Source organism: Coccomyxa subellipsoidea, assembly GCF_000258705.1.
Source record: "Coccomyxa subellipsoidea C-169, whole genome shotgun sequence".
NCBI classification, from domain to species: domain Eukaryota; kingdom Viridiplantae; phylum Chlorophyta; class Trebouxiophyceae; family Coccomyxaceae; genus Coccomyxa; species Coccomyxa subellipsoidea.
The window spans coordinates 1,216,515-1,237,086 of record NW_005178042.1 but is presented as its reverse complement, the minus strand read 5'-3'; the positions used below and the strand labels follow the sequence as shown (position 1 = coordinate 1,237,086).

Genomic DNA, 20,572 nt, shown 5'->3' with positions numbered 1-20,572 from the left:
GACAAATGTCGTAACAAAAACACAATCCACATGACACGTCTCGATCAGAAAGGAACCCCATGCGCGTGCCATTGGACATTTCAAGGCCGTCAGAGCAGTGGCTGGTGCTCACCGTGTGATGAAAGTCTCCACTTCGCGGTGCAGGTACTTGGTGGTGAACTCATTCGGCAGCAGGACCATGCCTCCGTTGGGATCCATTTTGAACAGCAGCTGAGCATGGGGGTCGTCGGCATGCTGCGGCTTCAGCACAAATGTTGTGGGAGGCGGGCCTCCTTTTGAAGTAGCCTGCAACATATCCAAGTAATCACCTGAGTTTGTCTGTCCAGCCCCAATGGCATGGGTCAAAGGCATGACATCAGACAATAAGAATCATTGAAATCCCTTCTAAGCATGTGCTGCATTGCATGAGTCAGCACCTGAGACGCCATGTCGACGCGATAGCCGAAGAGGCAGAAGCAGGCCTCCCTGAAGTTGGACACCTGGGTCTTGAACACCTCCTTGAGCCTCGACTCCCTCTTCTCCAACTCAGACACCTGCCACAGCGCAAACGAGGCCTGACTGATATCCTTTTGGAAACACAGTATATTGACTTGTGTCGGGCTAAAAAGGCGCGCTTGAGTGCCGATGCAAAGCTAGAGGGCTGACACAAAAAACACATATATGCCTGGAATGAGCCAAGGCACACCTTCCGCTCCAGCAGGGTCCTCTCGGCGGCGGCAACGGCTGCGGCGGGCGCGGATGAGTCGGAGGCGCCGGCGTCGCTGCTCTGAAGCACAGCGAGCTGCGCGCGCAGAGCGGCCGCCTCCGCCTGCAGCTGCGAGACCTGCGCGGCCTCCGCCTCCCGGCGTGCCTCCGCCTCGGGGTTGTGCACGAAATGCAGCACGCGCGTCGTCGACGGGTTGAACTCCCCACGCCCCAGCCGCTCCTGCCCACACCACCGTTTGTCAGCAGGGGCTTCAGAACATGCAATTATCCACAATCCTGTACTCCCCATTCATACCTCAAGATTGCGCTCTGCTTGTTGAGCTAGATGTAACTTCTTGCACTCATTCCCCTTGAAGTCTGTTTCCAGGGCTTACTTTGATGAGCGCTGCCAGAAGCTCATTCATGGCAACGACAAGCTTCAATTCACCTGCCATTCTGGCCTCATCAATACTTGCTCTGCCTTGCATGCAGAGGCACCGGCCTGCACGAGGCTCCTGGAAGATTTTGCATTGCAAAACAAAGGGTAGTGTGCCACAGCCGCGATGTGCACACCTCCAGCAGTGCGATCTGGCGCCCCTGTGCGTCGGCCTCGGCCTCCAGCCGCTGCACCAGCGACTCCGCCTTGTCGGCGCGCTCGGTGGCAGCGGCCAGCTTCTCGGTCTGCGCGCGCAGGGACGCCACGCCCTGCGCAGCCTCCTCCTCCAGCACCTGCAGCTGGGCCTTCAGAGCCCCATTTGTCGCCTCCAGCTCCCTCACGTGCTCGGTCTGCGCAGCACCGGTACCCGTACCTGCACGGCCAAGCAGCACTCCGTGACATACTGCAGTTCTGCGGTTGCATTTTAGAGGTGCATTTCCTTGTGGTTTCTGTCACCGGTGGCCAGATCCTTACATTAGGAGGCCACTATTCTGGATGCCTGCCTGTGAAAGCTTGCACGGATGCACAGCAGCACCTCCCTATGTCGTGTTCACCTTCTACAGCACTGCATGCAGGACAGGGAGCGCGCACCTGCGCTGCCCTCTTCCTCGTCGTACGAGGCCAGGATGCTTTTGAGGCCGTCCCGCTCTTTGGCGAGGAGCGCAGCCTTGCGCTCCAGTCGTGCCACCGCTCCAGCCGCCTCCGACTGCGCCGCCTGTGTCCTGAGCAGCCTCGCATCCGCTTCCTTAGCTGCATCCTCCGCCGCCCTCACCGCCTCTGCACAACATTCAGCAACTGTTGCTCACAACCTCCCTCTGGCAGAATAAGAAGCACTATGTACACCTGCAGCAGCAGTGCTTCTCGTCCATGCATGTCCCTGTGGTAGTGACCTGTTTTGTTGAGACTACACTACAAACAGAAAATAGAGCACGTCCAGCCACAGTCAATAGCAGGCATGCGACAGGTGCAGTGGCCGACAACCGACCTTGCAGGCGCCTGGCCTCGGCCTCCTTCTCGCCAGTGTGCTCCTTCAGCGTCAGCACCTGGCCGCGCAGGTCCTCCAGAAGCTGCAGCACAGCTTCGGGGCCGGCGGCGCTGCCGGCCCCGGCCGCGCCGGCCAGCGCGGAGCGCCACAGGCGCAGCTCTGCCTGCTGCGGCTCCACCTGGGCCTGCAGCTCGCTGTGCGCGGCCGCCACCGCCTCCAAGCGTCGCACCTTCCCCTCTGATGCCATCAGCTGCTCCGCTAGAATACCTGACTTCCTGCATGGCCATCACCAAGGCCTCGGAGTCTGTGACCTCGCTCACTCCACGCCCTGTCAAGCAGTGCGGTGGAGCTGAAATCTCAGATGCTCCTCAACAGGACATACATCAAATTCTGGAGTATTCCATTTTGCCAAGGTGGGAGAATCACATCAATCTGCCATGAGAACAAAGGTAGCAGAGTCACGCATGCATAAGGGCAGTCACTGAACCCACCCACCTGACATGGTCTTTCAGGCGGCGCGCTTCCCTGACGGCTTCCTCCTGTGCAGCCAGCTCCTCCCGCAGGTTGCGCAGCTCCGCGTCCCTGCCGTCCCCGGTGCGCGATGGCGCGCCCTGTCCGACGGCCGCTTCCGCGCGCGCTTCGGCTGCCGCCAGCTGCGTCTCGGCTTCCCTGCGCTTGCGCGCGGCTTCCTCTGCTAGCGTGACAGCTTCCTCCAGCTGCACCTCCAGTTCCCTGCAGAGTGAGTGTCACGAACGGTATGTCATCACCAGAAATGTATATATTTCTTGACAGTCTAATTGTTGCAATGATGCACCAGCATTTTGCACATGCCCATTGCAAACAATATGGTTTTCAAAGTTGACTATTACAATATCTACCCAGATAAATTGAGAAAGCTGCAAGATTGTACCTCTGTGAGCGGGCAGACTGATCCGCTTGCAGCCGCGCCTGCCTGAGTTCTGCAGCCAGGCTCTGGCAGCTCTCCTCAGCCTGAGAAGCTGCATTTGCCAATTGCCCCTCCAGCACCGTTATCTTTCTCTCCAGGCTCTGTGTTGCTCGCTTTGCGGTGGCTGCTGCCTCTGCCTGGTCTGCCTCTGCCCTCTCACGACCAAAGTCCGCATCTCTCTGCATATCATCAGAAGCAAATAGGCATGACAAGCACCGTTTTATTCAAGCTTGCCAGGCACAGAAGGGGGTGTCTGCAATACGCTTGGACTGCGTGATAAGAGGCATCTTTGCTGACAGCTGCTCACCTTTGCCTGCTGTGCTTGCAAAAGCTCGGCCTGCAATGCCGACGCTCTATTCATCTCCCTGTGCAGGACGTCCTCCAAAAGCTCCTTTTCTTGCTTCATCCTGCTCTCCATAGCCTCCCTTTGCGCCCTCTCCCTCACCACCTCTGCCTGCCTCACCCAAATATGAAAATTGTTGGCGCTCCTTCTTGGAAACCAGCTCAGGGGCCATCAAGGACATAGCCTGAAGCAGAACGAATGCCTGCATGACTGCCGACAATGAGTCACCTTCTGGGAGTCGATGGTTGCATGCGCTCTCTTGAGTGAGGTTTCAAGCCTCTCCATGGAGCTATTCAGCTCTTTGATCTTTTCATCCTGATTCCTTGCACGCTCGCTCCGACTGGCAAAGAATTCAATGAGATCTTGCCCTTTATCTGGCGCGCTAGAGACGATCTGCATACCTGCTGGACTCACACCAGGACTTGGAGCACCATAGGGCGACACCAACCTGGGCCGTTTGTAAGGCGACTCCGGCATATTGAGAGTACACTAGCTAGTTGTTCTTAAGGGCGGACTGCGCCATAGGCATGCCAGCAGAGCTTCCTTTGTGCACTGCACGTTTACATTGCAGATGTAATGTAACAATTAACAACCAAACAGAGACTTTCAAAGCTCCGGTAAAAAAAGCATCGTAGATTTGATGATATTATTCAAGAGTTTCCTGCCCGTTGAAAGTCCAACAGAAATTGGATTGCCATAATGGCAATCTTGTTGATGAGCCTAAATAGCTCATCGATACGATCAGTCCATGAATAGAAGTTCTTCAACGTGATTCCCTTGTCTAGAATATAAGACTCCGCACTCTGTGAAATGCACTGAGATTCGTGAATGAAGGGCTATAGCTAGGACACTTCCATGGAACGCCTCCGGCCAGATGCCAAACACATGCAGCCACATGACTCTCTTGATCTTGCAAAGGAAGACACTACAATAATCCAGGTCGGTTTCGGTTGCTTATAATGTCTCTAAGAACTCAGTTCTTCTGCTGTGAGATCTGATAGGCCTTGCGGCAATATTGTTTTGCACAGGCAGGCCAAGCCCATCTGAGGAGCTCAGCCAGGCATTCTGACCGCGCATGATGCAACGAAGACCAATCACATTTCCCCAGCCTTGTTTTGCCAAGCCAAGGCTTAGCAGCATCATCAGAAGCCGGCCCCATCGTCTTACGGTCCCCACGCTATCAACCTTGCATTCTTTGTCGCACCGTCCCCTCTGGCTCTGTGGGCTTCGTTATGGGCTCATAAAGCCTGCAGGAGTGAAAAGGAGAATTCTTGCGCTGTCCAAGGCAACGGTGAAAGATGAAGTCCTGGAAGCTCCAAGAAATCCCCAATGGCGGGAAAGCACAGACTCTGAACCGTCACTGCTCATGATCCGAACGGATCTCGATCCGTCCTCGCCACCACAGCTATTTGGGAGCGCACAATTCGAAGCCGAAGTCTCCGAATGGTCAATTGTCAGGTGATCAAGGAGTTTGGCTTTACATCCCCATCATGAAAGCTCACCTTCGCTGCAGAATGTCTGTCATATCGCAGTTCATACTGGATGCCAAAAAGCGTCCCAAATGCCATCTCTCTCAAGCTTGTAGTGTACAAGTGCAGGAGTGCAAAAGAGGCTGTCAAGCAGGACCCTGAGACGACACTGAAGCTTGTTGGGGGCATGAGAAGGGAAGACTACGCTGTGGGGGTTTTCTTCCTGGCCCTAAGTCTCGGAGCAGCAAACACAGTGACCCAGGTAACATCTGATATACCAGCATGTCGCAAGATGCCAGCCTGCATTATAAAGCAGGAGCGCTAAATGGGATACCTATTCACTCCCAGGCGGTGACAACATTGGGACAGAAGGGTGCGCAAGTCCTCAGTAAGGCTGCCTCTACTTTGGACGAACAACAGAAGTCCTCTGCTGACAGAGCAAAGCAGTGGCTCAGCGGACTGGTGCAGCGAAGCGAAAAACAGGCAGCCATTGCTCAGGAGAGTCTGGAGGTGCGGGTTGCACCTGCAGCTTCATCGCTTTTGCTACATGCTCTATGGCAAATTCAGTTATTGAGGGGCAATAATACAATACTTGTGACCAAGGAATTGATCTCAAATTTCAGGAATGGCCGGATCTTCTTCAGCAATCTCTTGGAGGTGCAGTCGACAGCCACAATCAGGCTGTGCACCAAGCACAGGCAAATGTGCGCCAATGGGCTGAGACCTACGTGCCAGGTGAGTCTCTTGACATTCTGCCGTCTCTTTCAAAAATTGCCGCTTACTGAGATAATTCACTGCATTCACATAGTATCCTTGACTGAGGGCGCTTCCCTTGCAGGTTCTGCAGATGTGCAGCGTCTGTGGCGCACTGCAGCAGAGGCAGCAAGGAAAAGCACCGCCCAGGTACTGTGCTTGCATTCTGGATCGCATGTTAATGCTGCAGTTTATATGTTATCCTCCAATCTTGCAATGAATGCGATGCTCCATGCTCCTTTGCAAAGTCCTCAGGGATACAACATGCTGGTGTCCCAGGCAGCTGACACTGGGAGCTGCAGTACAGATGAGGGCGCCCAAGTTGAGCTGAGCACATCAACAGCCAGCACTGCAGATACAAGCGCATCAGGGAGCACAGCAAGGAAGGAGCATGAGAGTGCAGCTGCAGGCTCGAGGTGGCGGTCGGAAACAGAGGTCTATGCTGCAGAGGCCCTGGCCGCAGCCAGAGCGGCTGAGGCGGCGTGGAACGAGCGCATCCGCAATGCATACGCCAGCGTGGCCGCCAGCACACCCTTCCCATCCAGCTCAGCGCAGGCATTGTCACAGGACAACAAGCCGGTGTCACACGCTCTGAGCTATGCAAGGTTGGTTCTTCAACCGCCTCGTGCACCAGAAAACGCAGAGATGCGTTATGAAGCAATACTCTTGAATGCTAGTGTTCAGCCAGTAACAAGCAGAGAGCACTTCAAACGTCTCCATCTAACTCTCGGTCGCTTCCTTCCCATTTTCGTCTGGGGCTGGTTGCACTGCTCATTTGATGGTACGAGTGATGGTGGCACAGGGTGAATGGATACATTCTAAGTCCATGCCTAGGCGTGTCATGTAACAGGGGCGGCAAGGCCACACTGGCCAGGCCGGACTTTGCGCCGCCGTCCTCAAGCAGTCAACGATTGACAAGCAGCGGTGGTGCCGGGGGCGGGGGAACCGGGGGATCTGGAGGGGGCGGCGGAGGGGGGGATGAGTCGGGGGATGAGCGGCCGCGCAGGTTCCTGTGGGGCCGCCTGCTGCTGCTGGCGAGCGCAATCGTGGCAGCCGCCGATCAGCTGCTGGAAGGCCACGGGAGACGTGGCAGGCTGCTGCCTGCCATCGCACTGCTCGGTGCTCTTCTGTGGCAAGGTGCGCATCTCCTGCCTGCTGGAGGGTCACAGCTGGGCTGCAAGCAGTATTTGAGTTGGCTGGTGAGACTTAGCGCAATTTTGTAAACTGGTGAAGGGTGCTTATCGGAAAGAAAAATTGAAGCATGAAAGAAAAGGCGGTGATTTGTGCAGGGCAGAAATATCAGGGCAAGCAGCCCAGGCGGCGAACTCGCCGCAGCCTGACCGACAGCTTTTCCTTCAGCGGTGCTTCTCAGGCAAACAGGTGGGCTGGGTGGTCACCATGTCAATGCAAGCGATTCCTGACGAAAGTTGGTGGGAACAGTAACAAGATATACCTTTGATGGGGCTGATGTATCGCTACTGATGGGTGTGACATTGCGTGTAGGGTGGAACTGTCAGACATGTCGTCTGATGAGGAGGACTTCTAAGTGTGCCATCCTGTGCCGTTTTTGATTCAGAATTTGTCTCGCAGTCAGCTGTATATGTTATGTGCTGCCCAGTTGTTCCAGCCCGCAGCTGAACAGGAGGCCCACACCGGGTGTACTTGTTTTGCTTGAGCAGATCAATGTTAGATCTAGAAGAGGCCCCATGTATGACCTTAGCATTGCTGGGCAGCTGGCATTTGTTCTGTAGACTTTCGGTTTCAGGATTCATTGCTCTTCCAGACTCTGTAGGTTTGCAACAGCAGCCACATCTTGCTAGCAGTATCAGCGCACATGTCATTCACACGGTGTACTCTGCTCAATGAGCAATGCTCAGAAAACTGCTTTCATGATGATGAATGGAAATCTGGCGCCGGCCGGCAGCAATTGCAAGATTTGAGGCGATGCAGTGCAAGGCCACCATAAATTCATGCGTCACGCCCAGTTTTGCAAAACAAGAGAGCTGCTGCATTTCCACAAAGGGGGCAAGCTCAATGCATTACGAGGAGAATTGCCACTGCATGCATCGGACAAGGGCCTCCAACTGCCCAACTGGGAACTGGGGCAAACGGCCCTAAGTAAGCCAAACGGCGGTCCTTGTCGGGATCCCCCGTTACCTTCTCTCGGAGTGCAAGGGCAAGATGGGGATTACTTCATTTCTAGAATGATCGCGTGAATTTTTGCAAGATTGTCATATGCTCTAGACATCCAGTCTCTCTAAATTTGACACGGGCTAGTGAAAGGGTTGTCTTCTATCCTGACTGAAGGAAGAACGTTCTATATTACTGAGAGACGTGAAAGTTTGTCCAAAAAGTGAGTGTCAAATCGGGGCTGGCACCCTCAGAAGCAATTTGTTGAGCAAGACAGCCTGAGAGGTGGTCATGGTTCAGCCTTTGGCTCTGGATGTTGCACCGCATGGAGAGGCAACTGGGTGGCGCAAAGACGAGCACCTCATCGATGCTCTTGCATACATTGATCCGCTTTCACAGGAAGAAAAGACAAAGGTCGATGCACTGATCATGGAAGAGGTGAGTGAGTGAGTGTTGCAAGTGAAGCAAGAGTAGTGAGCGATCTAAATTTTGTCACTCGGCCTTCTGACCCGCCATAATTGAGAAAGAATTGGTTGTCTTGCAGCTGAAGAATAGCGTAAAAAGACCACAAGACTACTTGAAGGAGATGCCTGCTCTGCCAGACTTCAATCTGGAGGTAGGCACCACATGATCCTAGCTCATAGGATTCCTTGTATGCTCTGTTGATCTCGATGCTGGTCGTTCATTTCTAGTTCTGGAGGCTTGAAGAGGTTGTGACATTCCTCACAGGGGCACCCAGTCCTGAAAGCCGAGTATGAGAGGGTGAAGGCAGGGCAGCCTATGGCACAGCTTGACACCACGCGGTACAGATTAGACGAGCCGCCGCTGAATAGAAGGAATGATGTCGCCGCCTGGAAGGCAGCCTTGGAAAATGCGCACAGTCAACTTGAGCACCAGTATAACAGGTGAGGAGTCAGCCTGTGGTTCCTGCTGCGTAGGCAAGCAGTGCGTTTATCTGTTTGGCATATCGGCGTTTATGATGTTTGGACTGCTGCAGACTGCTGAATATGGAGCTCTTGTTGCAATTCGGGCCAAAAGCATGGCAGGCCCACATCAGGCACCTCGAAGTGGGCCACAAGAGGTGAGCAGCCTCGCACTGTTTGAACATGAATAACAGCTCCCATGCTCACATTGCATCGCGCACAACACGTTCTAGTTGCCTTCGTAGTTGGCAGTCACATTGCCTCGTATGTCTTGTGCTCTTTCCTGGATTCAAGGACAGAAAAGCTCACTTGTCGCGCTGAACTGGGCACGGTTGTGGCTCACAGGCTGGAGGACATGCTGGCAGAGACCAGAGCGGCAGTTGAGGCGGTGAACAGGGAGCGGAAGGTGTCGCAGCTGCAGGCGCAGGAGGAGATGACGGACTATGAGGGCCGCTGGGCCACAACGGTGGCGAAGAACCGCGAAATTGATGCGGCCTGCAGAGAGCTGGAGGCAGAGATTGCCTCCCTCAGAGCCCAGCTGCCTGCCCAGTGCGCGCCCTCCTGACCCCCTTGCCATGTCCTCTTTACTCTTGTGGATTCAATTGTAAGAGTGATTGCAAGACAATGAACCCCCCTGCCATGGCCTCTTTCCTGTCATGGATACTGAGCTGAGAGTGATCGAAAGACATGCAAGGCAGTGCGAGAACCATACAGGGAGATAGGGCTGCCTCGCAAGTTATATGCAATGCGTGCAACATACAAGGTTGTGTTGCATGACTCCAGTTCGTTTATGCTCATCCACAATAACAGGTCTTCCTGTCAGATGAGCCGGGAAGCATGATGCGTTGCTTCCGCATGGATTGACGGCATTGCACGCGAGTTGACGGTTCGTGCATGGGGTATTTGCAGGGAAGAGGGTGCACCCAAGGACCCATTCGGCGTTAGGGAAGGCGTGGAAGAGGATGCACATAATCCGGGGGCAAATGGGCAGGCTTCAGAAATGGATGAGTCTTGATAGGGGATGTGCATGCTGAGGATATTCTGTTTTGCCTGTTTGTGCTCGCTTGCCGCTTGTGGCCAGAACGAGTCCTGACAAACTCTTTCAAGCTTACTTTCAATTCTGATGGATGCATATCAAACAAGTCTTGGTTCGCAATCATTTGATGACATTCCTTGCAAGGTAGTCTCCTTGTAATGGGTCAGAGTACCCACAGCAACGCGCACAACAATTTGGTCCAAAGAAAATAAAGAATTTCAGTGCACTTTCAATATTTAAGTAATCAACTACCGCAAATGACTGTTTCACTTTGCGATGCAGCCCCTGTTGGTCATCCCCGAATATTCTTTTCAAATCTGTCAATGCGCTTGACTCGCCAGAATGCCCGCCACACGAGGGCCCCGAAGACCGCCGATCCAGCCAACAGGGTCCCCCCCACACCTGACTGCCCACTGATGATCAGCTGGGAGCCAAGATTCACCAGGGTGCCCCCTGCGATGGCACTCATAGTGGCACCCTGCACAGAAACAGCCCGACATCAGCTGTGACATGCTTTGCGCAACTAGTTTGCCGGACGAGCACAGACAACCTCTGCTGGCACACAGAGAGCAAGCAATTTTAGCGTAGGGTACTACATACGGCCATACATGCACAGCCAAGGCAGCTGCCAGGAACAGCTGAGGGTCTAGCTGGCGGGGCCACATGCATCGCCCTGCTCGTGTTGTGCCGAAGACTGCATGAGCGATTCCCGGTTCAAGCTTGTGCTCGCAGAGGAATAGCACAGGACGGGTGTGTAGAGGAACCTGCAGGATGCTGGATCTGCGCGCAGCTCGCTCCAGCTCCAAGGCGCGGACACGCAGCTTCAAGTCACCGCCCCTGAGCTGCTGCAGGGTCTCGTCTATCTTTTCCACGCGACCTACAGGGCCACAACACCGTTCATTGTACCGCTCTTTGCTATACTCTCCACAAACTTTCCAGACGCACATCCAATCGAATAGAGCAACGCAGCATCATATGGCAGTCAATCCAGGCCCCCACCTGGCATTGCCATTGCCGCACTGCCGACCTTGACAGCCTCCCTTTGCATCTGGTCCAGCACAAAGTCCTGCCGCGCCTGGGCATCCTGCATGCACCACAAGCAGAAACTCAATGACAACCTCATGCTTCACCATGAGAGCACCATGCAGCAACACCTCCTTAGAATTGATCATGTCTGAGAAGAAGGTTGGCTGTTGGCTGTGTTGCAGCGATATTTCTGCCGCCCTCAAAGCAAGGAGGTTGTCTGCTCGGGGAAGTTGCATCACCCCATGGCCCACAACTAGGGCCAGGAGCTCACTCCTGTCCACGATCCACTTTCTATGCAATGCAAGTGATGCATTTGATGGCAGGGGCTTCAAATGAGGGGCAATCAACAGACCTGCAACTGAAGCAGCTCCAGGGCATAGGGCTGCGCGACAGCAGCAAACTTGTAGTTGGGGTCCAGAGTGCGGCCGAAGCCCTCGAGGGTGGTGAATGCGCGCAGCACAAAAGTGAACGAGGCCGGGAACCTGAACGGCTGATCCAGCGCAATAGCAAACAGATCCTCCCCGATGCCCGCCACTGCTTCCTTCTCATCCACCTGGCCGCATGTGCAACCAGGAAGTGAGCTGGTGTGCGGGGAATAGACAGGTGCCATGGCTTCCAAACTAAAGAGATCTTTACTGTATTCCTCTGGCTGTCAGTAACCAGATGGTATGCAGGTAGGCCACCTATCACAGCATGCACAGCAGGATGTGGGGAAGAGAGGCCTGCAACGCATGCAGCCCTGCACCATAAGTCTAGCACAGTCTTTTGTCACACCATCTAATATCATGACAAGACAGGCTGGATTTCCCTGCGTCTAGACCCTCGCAACTCTCTTATGCTTGAGGGCACAGATCACCTTGCGCATGAGGTTGTCGAGGCCGAAGGCAATGGCGCGGCGCAGGGACAGAGCGTCCGCGGTGGGCACGATGATGTTGAGGTCTATCAGAGCAGCGAGCACGCCGTCTGCATCCGCTCGGTACACGGCATAGAACAGCTCCACAAGACTTTCCCTCCTCCCGGAGCTGATCTCGCTCATCATCCCAAAGTCTACAAAGATGAGACTCCCTGCCAAACGACTCGGCCGCTCAGGATTTTGGCTGATAGTCTCATGCAATGTAGTGCACTTCACTGCAGATTGTTGGCCGTCAATAGAACAGCAATCCTGTCAAGCCACCTCATGCATTCAATAGCATGAAGACCTGAGGCAGCTCCATGCCGAGCAATGCAGACCATCCGATGGGGACACATCCGCTTTGACAAGCACGAGGAATATATCTGTGCATCTCATTAAGGGGAGAGCATGAGTTGGAGTCTCACCGTCTGTGTCGACCATGACGTTGCCAGGATGCGGATCGCTGTGCAGGAAGGAGTGACGCAGTACTTGCATGAGATAGGACTCCGTCGCTCGCCGCGCTACGAGCGCCGTGTCAATGCCGGCCGAGCGCAGCGCCGCGGCAGCCGAGATCTTGATGCCGGGCAGGTACTCCATCGTCAGCACCTTGGCTGTGGTGAGCCCCCAGTAAATCTTGGGGGACTTCACCCACGGCAACCCCCGGAAGTTGCGCCTGAACCTGCACGAAGCCGCCAACCAGCCGAACTTGATCACCCCTTGCCATTATCTGATTGCACGCAGCTGTTCCAGGCCCTGTGCCCTTTGGCATATGCAGCCCGCCCCTTGCATGCCAACATATTGATTTCATACCATTAAATGTGATCTGTGGATGATAAGACAAATGCACCTGTTGGCGTTGCGCCCCTCGGCAATGTAGTCGATCTCCTGTCGCAGGATAGTCTCGCACTCCGCGTAGATGCCAGAGAAGTCCCGGCCGTCCTCCCCCGCGTCCAGCTGGGTTGCCACAGTGCGCAGCTGCGCCAGATCGATGTCAAAAAGGCGCTGCAGGCCCGGCCGCTGCACCTTCACCACAACCTGCTCCCCGCTGTGCGAGACTGCTCTGTGCACCTGCAGGAAAGCAGCAAGCAGGTGGGCTTTCAGAAGGGAATTCAGAAGGGAGGCTGTTCGATGTATCCACTCAAGATAGAGCATCAAATCTTCCCTGTGAAGCTACAGTTGCATAATAGGGAATGATGAATACAGGTAAGCCTCCATGCATGCATTGCATTTGCTGCAGAAGCAACCACTTGAGCTAGAAATCTATGGAGGTCTGGTCGCTGACCTGTCCCAAGCTGGCGGCTGCGATGGGATCCCGGTCAAAGGAGCGGAACAATTGGGTCACAGGAGCGCCCAGCTCCTGCTCTATTGTGCTGACGGCCCTCTCTGGGCTGAAGGCTGGAACACGGTCTTGCAGCAAGGAAAGCTCCTGCACAATGATGCTGCAATGAGCAACTTCCAGCAAAAGTCTATTTGATGACGCCACTGGAATGCTTCCCAAAACACTTCAAAGGCTCCTCAGGCAGAGCAGACGAGATTCAGCGCACCTCAGTGACCTCTGCAGGAAAGAGGTCCGATCTTGTCGAAAAGAGCTGACCCAGCTTGATGAACGTTGGGCCCAAGGCTAGAAGGTTCTCCCTCGTCCACGCAGCTAACCGCCGTTGTGCTGCACTCTTCCTGCACAGCAATCACGTACCACTTCAGCTGCCTTGAACAGAGTTAGGTGATATATAAACCTGCATGCCAAGGCGACAAGGGACAATTCTGATCATTGTCTCCTCAAATAGTCCTCGACATACTGCATCGGAGGGGGACAAAGATGTGGACGCACTTTTCAGGCGTCATGCCACCAGGGTAGCTCCAGGCTTGGTCGATGAAAAATAGCCGAGTTCTGAGCTCAATGATGAATGCCCAGATGGCTATAGTGCGCCATGTGGCTGAGTAGTCATCCTTTGCCCACGCAAATTCGCTCACTTCCACTGCTGAGGTAGGTAATGACACTGCAGTTTGAACATCATTAGCTCATCAGCACGTCTCTCATTGGTGCACATTTAAAGGTTGTGAGATGTTTCCATGCGCACGAAGAAAGCAAGGCACACCTTGCATGACTGCATCGTTATCAGAGAATCCAGGCTGTAGCACTGCAGCATCGTTCTGCAGAGCCGCTGCGCTGACCCTCCAATCTGCACCATTCTCGAAAACCAGTGCTTTGGATGATGAGGCCGTGCCGTTGGTGAGAGCTCTTTCAGCTTTTGACTGTACTGCCAGATCTACGAATCCTGTTGGATGCAAGGCAATTTCATTAGAAAGCTGTACTCTTTCGGGCTCACATCTGCATCCAGTCAGCACGCAGCCCAGCAAATTTCAGAAAGAAAGGATGCTGCAGCTGAAGAGGTGCTCACGTGGCTGTTCAGGATCAGGCGTCGCCGCATGCTGCCCAGGAAGGATCAGTTCACGCATCCTTGTCTCTGCAGGAGGGCGCTTGACATTTGCAACCTTCCCATTGCTGTATGAGTTCGTGGGGGAGATCTGACGATGCGGACTTCTGTCCACTGTGTGACTGCCATTCAGAAGCCTATTCTGCATCTTATGACCCAGAAAATCCATCGCCAGACTCCTTTGGTACAGAAATATTTATGAGTATACACCGCTGAAGGTCAATATATCTTGGATCTTACAATACTTCCGATACCTGACTGTGTCCAGTAAAGTTAAATGCAGGAATAAATTCCTAATATACAATGCGCACTCAACGATTGCTATTAATTTGCTCGGTATCGGGCATCACGCGCGCTCATTGATCGCCGACCGCAAAAGTGCGGTCGGTCTCTTCTTGGACAGACCCACGTGTTCACTCATGCTGACTCTGAAAGATAGGTTGGGGGAGACAGTCGTCTCAATAGAATTAGAAACTGCTAGATTCTTGAGCGTTTAGGGAAGTCAGAGAGAGCTGTTCTAGTGTGTGTGCTGGTCAGAGTTGCTTGTGTGTGTTTTAGGGCAGGTAAAGGTGAAAGTTGAAAGAACACCTTCAGATGCTGAGTCAATACAGCACGCGTTTGACCTCAGCACCGCCTTGCGCATCCCGCCTGTCACATCGGAGACTTATTTGCTGTGCATATGCTCCAAATGCTCCCGTCAGCCCAGTATCGCACCGCCTCGAGCCCCCTGGAGCAGACGCCCCAGCTGTACTGAGGCTTCCCCTTCCACCTTCCTTCCTAGATGTTGGTCAGGATGCGGAGCAAGCGAGCACTTCAGCAGCTTCGGACAGCACAACAAAGAAGGCGGCACGGCTCACCCTAGCTGGGGAGCACGTCAGCTGTGTTGTGACAGCTGCTGGAGAGTTCTTCTTGTTGAAGAGCAAGTCTGGCAGCAGGAACAGAGAGAACATCGCTGGTCATGGCAGTGTCGGTCTTCCCACTGGAGCATCAGATGAGAGCTTCTGTATCACCAGGCAGCTGTTTGACGGGGATAAAGTGTTGGAGGCAGAGGTCACATGGGGGCCACCCTCCCAACCTCTGGCAAGGTTGAGAATCATGTGCTCTTCTGTGGCAGCGTCAAACTTTTCCTGGTGTAAGGTAAGTTCGTAAGCATTTAGATTCCGTCAACAGCCTAGAACGCCTGAGAATTGACAGTCAGCGAGCTCAGCAATGGTCAAGATCTGTCTCGGGAGTTTGCCTTTGTTGGACCTGACCTAGTATTTGTCATGTTTATTATAATGGCAAAATGCACTGAGGTGTTGGATAATGCTATAAAACTCAGATATTCTCTTTTCCTGCAGAACCTGGACCTGGGATACGTGCTTGAGTACAAAGTAAAGAAGGAGGCAGCATCGCTGGCGGAGATCAAGGTGGACATAGCATCAGCCGGGCACTGGTTTGGCGGAGGTAACTTGCCACATTCTCTTGCCCTGGAGATTTTCGTAGCTGTGTTCCGCGATGTTTTACTGTTTCAATTGGATCTGATGACGACCCTATGTGTACATCAGGCCACCTCATGCGCCAGCTGTGGCCACTGAACCGCGCCTCGCTGGAGACAGGCCCGTACTACCCCTTTGACAATGGCCCCAACGGCGTCAACACCCTTGTCGCACCCCAGTGGCTCACCAGGTGACCTTCCTGCATGCCTGCCACATTGCATCTTCACTATGAACAGCATGCAGGACCAGGAGCACGGTATCCTTGAAAGGGCTTTGCACCCTCTGTTGTGTTGGCTGGATAACACCAGAAAGGGGCATCTGCAGCTGAGGTTCCTTCGTGATGGGGCTGCAAACTCGGAGCAGCTGTGTATTTGTCGGTTTCCCATTCAGGGGTTTAGCAGCGCTCTTCTGTCAGGTGTTCTCAGGTTTAGCACGTCAACCTGGCACCTTATAGTGTTCAGTGGATTAGACAGACATTAGCAGTAGAAGTTCTGCAGCTGATGTTACTCATCCCTGTGACGGGGGCTGCATATTTGTGGTAGCTGTGGATTTCGAGGGGGTTGTCAGTTCAGGGTGTAACTGTCGGCTGAGGGGTGCATGTGCCGGGGCTGCAGTCAGGGACTGCTGGTGACGACGGACCCGGACACGCCGTTCCTGCACGTGGGCATGAACGCGCCGCGAGAGGAGCGCGAGGGGGGCTGGATCCAGCGCAGCTGGGGTGTGGGCGTACAGAACATGGCGCGCGAGTACCTGCCCCGCAGCGTCGCCCGCCGCGCCTCCGGCGACGGCCTCCTCCGCCTGCAGGTGCGCACTTCATGCAGCTGCATGGCACCGCTGGTGATTGATTTGCCTGTGAGCCTGGAGCTGGATCCAGCGCATCGGTGAAGCCGTGCAAGGGAGCAGGATGTTGTTGAACTCACATAGCAGTCTATGCAGCTTTAATAAGGATCCCTCTTTCTCTGACACAGGCGAGGTCCAACTACAAGTGCCACCTCATGCAGCACCCGCTCCACGACTGGATGCCCACAGCGTTCCCTCCACCAGGTACCACACAAATCTTAAATGTAGTTCAAGCATGCTGCCCCCCAAGCGATGCCTCTCTTACTGTATCTCGCATGGCAGGACTGTGATGCCAATTGCAGAGACGCAGACAATTTCATAGGTTGACGGGCACATCTGTATGTTGCGTGTCATCTGTATTTTTTGTATGCCCAGCAAGCAAAGTGGGTTTTTCTTCTGGGAAGCTGCTGAACGTGGGTACGTGGTCGGCAGTGAGCGCGGAGCCCGAGCCGGAGAGCGACTGGGTTGCGATGCGCGTGGCGGTGTGCGCGACGACGGACGCGCGCGCGGCATGCCAGCTGGCGCACCGCAGCCTGACGCCGCCGCGGCTGTCGCCCAGCAAGGACTTGCTGGAGGCGCCAATCTGGACCACATGGGCGCGCTACTTCTCCCGCGTGACCCAGGCCAAGGTTCTCAAATACGCCCACGAGATCGTCTCCCGCGGCCTCCAGGCGAGTTACCACCTCTGATCGAGGTCACTCTCCCTGATTGTGCAGTGTCAAATTTGCCTGCTTGAAGGCCACCACCCTCTGCCAGCAAGCAATGACCTGTTGCGGACCTCGCCTGCAGATGCAGTGGGCATCCGGCACGCTTTTTTCACAATTTCGCAATCATCACTTGATCAAGTGATGATTGCAAAATTTTCGCAAGTCATCCGGGTGCTCCACAGCAACACGTTGTCTGTGCAACTCTACTACCAAGGGCTTTTGTATTGAGTTTGACCTTTAGCGGCCTTGGCTGCTGAGAGTTGGTTCAAGACGCTCACAGGAGGGCGGCGGTGGGTTTGAAAGGTTTTGGCTCTCGTTCCAGCTTTGGTGGAGACAGGAATGTCACATACTTTGTGTGGCTGCGCAGAGGTCAGTGATGGAGATTGACGACAGGTGGCAGTCGGCGTACGGGGACCTGGAGTTCGACACTTTCAAGTTCCCGGACGCGCCCGGCATGGTTCGCCAGCTGCACGCCATGGGCTTCAAGGTCACCGTATGGGTCATGCCCTTCGTCGAAGAGAACTCCGCCGCCTACAGGTGACAACTCTGCCCTCGTAGCCCCCGTATCCTACTGCCCGAGGCGTTTCAAATAGTTCTGTACTGCCAGGGGGTAATGAACAGAACACCCCTGGTTGCCCCTGCGTTTACTGCACTTTTTACAGAATGGGCGAATGCAAAGCCAGAGGAAAATGGCATGCATGCAGCATGCTCTGCAGTATGCTCTAGAAGTGCACTGGCTGACATCTATAATGGCAAGATGTTGGCATCGAAGGACTCCATGCATCAGACAGTGCTCCTGCTGGTGTTGTCACTTAGTTGCCCTAGAAGCTGATGAACCAGTAGCAATATCCCGTGTTCTTTTCCTAGGGATGGCGTGGAGAAGGGGTACTTCATCACCAGCGATGCGCCGGGCCTGTTCATGAAGAAGGGCTTCTTCCGCTGGTGGAACACCGCCCCGGTCGTTGCGCTTGATCTGACTAACCCCGAGGCCGTCGCCTGGTTTGTACACCGCCTGCGCGCCCTGCAGGCCGCCACCGGCATCGACGGCTTCAAGTTTGATGCAGGCGCGTCCATTCCCTCAAGTCTTTCCCTCCTTTAGCCTGCCTCAAGTCTGACGGGCGCGTCCATGTTCTTTGGGTGCTTTTGGGTTCTAGGTTTGTAAACATTGTATGCAGTATTTAGGCTTCCTTTCGCCCACCGCTGCTGTTGACGGGGCCACAAATCCATTGTCATTTTTCAGCAGCGCTGCAATCCAGACATATGCCCCATGCCCCTGCATGTCATGCCAAGAGAAGTACATGCTGACTGGAGATGCAGATTTATTGTCGCGGGAGCCAAGAGTTGCGGCTGGTGTCTGCGCAGACTTGAAATGCAGATTCCTTGCCCTGAGCCAGGAGTTCTGGTTGATGTTGGGGATTTGAGGGTGACTGATGGGTGAATTATATACGCAGGGGAGCCATGCTTTTTGCCGCAGCAGTTCCGCACGCAGCGGCCCATCAGCAACCCCACAGAGTACACGCGCCTGTGGGTCTCTGAGGTTGCCGGCCAGTTTCAAGGCGGCGTCTGCGAGGTGATCAACCCCTTCTAAACCCTCACCTTCAGATGCTGCTTTTGTTCCTCAGAGATGTTCAGGCTTACGCTGTGGTTTTGTTCATGATACCAGTGTTGGTTGAGCCAGTGTTGATGAAGTCGGCCAACATGGTGTGGTCATCGATGCGTGACTTGTTGTCTGGCGGCTGGCCTTGAAGCCCTGGCTGTGATCGAGACAGCCAAGAGCACTGGCAGAAGGTTGGGGCACTTTTAAAGTAATGTTTGGTAATTGATGCCTCCTGACGTGAGGAATGTACGGGCACCCTTTGCCCAACCCCTGCCTGTTTTTCATCCCTCTTGCAGCGCATCCTCAGGCTCAACAGAGCTGTTTTTGAAAAAGAAATGCATGTTCCTTTGTTTCAAGTTGTAATAGCTGACGGGAGGCATGTGCGCGCAGGTGCGGACGGGGCACAAGACGCAGGGCGTGGCGTTGTTCACGCGCATGGGGGACCGCTTCTCGACCTGGGACGTCTCCAACGGCCTCCAGTCCATCATCCCCACCCTCCTCACCTCCGGCGTCCTCGGATACCCCTTCTGCCTCCCAGACGTGCGCGCTCCCGCCCGCCCCCATTCATACACCCCATGTCTAGTGAGGGGCAGGGGACCCGTAGTCCAAGTAAAGAAGAGTTTGCAAGTGACGGGGGTCTTGCATCATGACTGCGTGCTGGCGTCCTGTGCTGGTGCGTGAAATTGCTTGGTGGGCGCATGCACGCATTGGGCGATCAGGAAAAGTAGTTTCCACTAGAATTTGAATTTGGGTCTATGTTTATAAATTCAAGCATTGCTGACAAGAGGTTTGTGTGCAGATGATCGGGGGCAACGCCTACTTTGGGCAGCGGCCGAGCCATGAGCTGATGGTGCGCTGGACCCAGGTGAACGCGCTGATGCCGGCCATGCAGTTCAGCATCGCGCCCTGGGACCTCTCCCCCGAGACCGCCCGTCTCTGCGCTGCCGCCCTGCAGCTGCGCAAGCAGGTGCGCTGCTCGCCATTCTCATTTCCTTCTCCCTAAAGCGCCACCTCTGTCACTCCTTCATCCTCTCTGTAGCCTGTGCCATTGGGTAATCTTCTGCCTTGTCATGCCCAAAAACCGTCTGCAGTGCATGTTAGCCAAGGTTCCAGTGGTTCGAAGTGTGGCAACGTCATGTTCCATAGCAAACTAATGTGCATGCAATGCAAGGATACATCGAATATTTGTGTGGTGATGGACTGTCATGCGTGTCTGCAGGTGATAGAGCGGCTGCACACACTGGCGGACGAGGCGGCAGCAACGCTGGCGCCGATTGCGCGGCCGATGTGGTGGCTGGACCCCGCAGATGAGGCCACATTCACCATCCACGACCAGTTTGCGCTCGGCCAGGACATGATCGTGGCCCCTGTGGTCGAGCAGGGCGCCGTCACTCGCAATGTCTACTTGACTGCCGGCCTGTGGCGCGACGCTTTTGACAAGGTGCAGCATTCCTATCTACTCAATCTTGCTCGCCTTGGAAGTGCTTGTCTTCCGAGTTTCCTCACCCAATATAAGCAGCAGGCTGGATGCACCTTGCGCCTCCAAACGAGCCTTGTCCCGTGGCCTTGGAGATGCGCAACCATATGGCTATTGCTGATGTGATGCTTAGTCCTTATTCAGAGCCACCATGTGACATTGGTAAGTCCCGGTGCTGGGCTTTGGTTGATAGTGGACATGGTGGTGCTGCAGGGGAGCCAAACATGGGAGGGTCCCTGCTGGATAGAGAACCTTGATGCTCCTCTGAGCAAGCTGCCCTGCTTTGAGCGCGTGGTGCCCTCCAGGCCAGACACTCCTCACGTCTGGTCATCTTGAGCGCAGCCCACTTCAGTCTACCCTTCCAGGCTATTTGGCAGCGCTCACAGACTCCATTCTTAGTACCACTGTCGCGGCT

The 20,572-nt window shown here is 54.6% G+C and overlaps 5 protein-coding genes across 5 annotated transcripts; 3 read left to right on the top strand and 2 right to left on the bottom strand.

Annotated features, from left to right (window-relative positions):
- Positions 1-108: 108 nt before the first annotated feature.
- COCSUDRAFT_83447 (hypothetical protein) lies at positions 109-3,457 on the bottom strand (the record flags this gene model as incomplete). Its single annotated transcript, XM_005652314.1, has 9 exons — positions 109-210; positions 417-533; positions 686-925; positions 1,258-1,493; positions 1,712-1,897; positions 2,106-2,380; positions 2,601-2,837; positions 3,034-3,230; positions 3,359-3,457. 9 exons carry the CDS (start codon positions 3,455-3,457, stop codon positions 109-111), a joined length of 1,689 nt encoding a protein of 562 aa, XP_005652371.1.
- Positions 3,458-5,050: 1,593 nt separating this feature from the next.
- COCSUDRAFT_55275 (hypothetical protein) lies at positions 5,051-7,162 on the top strand (the record flags this gene model as incomplete). Its single annotated transcript, XM_005651742.1, has 8 exons — positions 5,051-5,125; positions 5,233-5,373; positions 5,562-5,598; positions 5,702-5,766; positions 5,896-6,221; positions 6,467-6,753; positions 6,906-6,996; positions 7,120-7,162. 8 exons carry the CDS (start codon positions 5,051-5,053, stop codon positions 7,160-7,162), a joined length of 1,065 nt encoding a protein of 354 aa, XP_005651799.1.
- A 666-nt stretch (positions 7,163-7,828) lies between these two features.
- On the top strand, positions 7,829-9,879 carry COCSUDRAFT_52111 (breast carcinoma amplified sequence 2). The gene is made up of 6 exons (XM_005651741.1): positions 7,829-8,184; positions 8,291-8,362; positions 8,476-8,651; positions 8,744-8,827; positions 9,015-9,218; positions 9,579-9,879. The coding sequence occupies exons 1-6, from the start codon at positions 8,038-8,040 to the stop codon at positions 9,682-9,684; spliced, it is 789 nt and encodes a 262-aa protein (XP_005651798.1). The 5' UTR covers positions 7,829-8,037; the 3' UTR covers positions 9,685-9,879.
- On the bottom strand, positions 9,787-13,812 carry COCSUDRAFT_64143 (ABC1-domain-containing protein; the record flags this gene model as incomplete). The annotated part of the gene is made up of 11 exons (XM_005651740.1): positions 9,787-10,183; positions 10,470-10,582; positions 10,705-10,789; positions 11,084-11,284; positions 11,588-11,796; positions 12,049-12,302; positions 12,471-12,691; positions 12,906-13,049; positions 13,168-13,297; positions 13,452-13,570; positions 13,720-13,812. The coding sequence occupies 11 exons, from the start codon at positions 13,810-13,812 to the stop codon at positions 9,998-10,000; spliced, it is 1,755 nt and encodes a 584-aa protein (XP_005651797.1). The 3' UTR covers positions 9,787-9,997.
- A 724-nt stretch (positions 13,813-14,536) lies between these two features.
- COCSUDRAFT_64142 (hypothetical protein) lies at positions 14,537-20,493 on the top strand (the record flags this gene model as incomplete). The annotated part of the gene is made up of 13 exons (XM_005651739.1): positions 14,537-15,195; positions 15,399-15,504; positions 15,606-15,726; positions 16,151-16,340; positions 16,505-16,580; positions 16,809-17,005; positions 17,451-17,620; positions 17,951-18,165; positions 18,535-18,653; positions 19,071-19,220; positions 19,480-19,647; positions 19,900-20,121; positions 20,371-20,493. Exons 1-13 carry the CDS (start codon positions 14,653-14,655, stop codon positions 20,491-20,493), a joined length of 2,400 nt encoding a protein of 799 aa, XP_005651796.1. The 5' UTR covers positions 14,537-14,652.
- Positions 20,494-20,572: the final 79 nt, after the last annotated feature.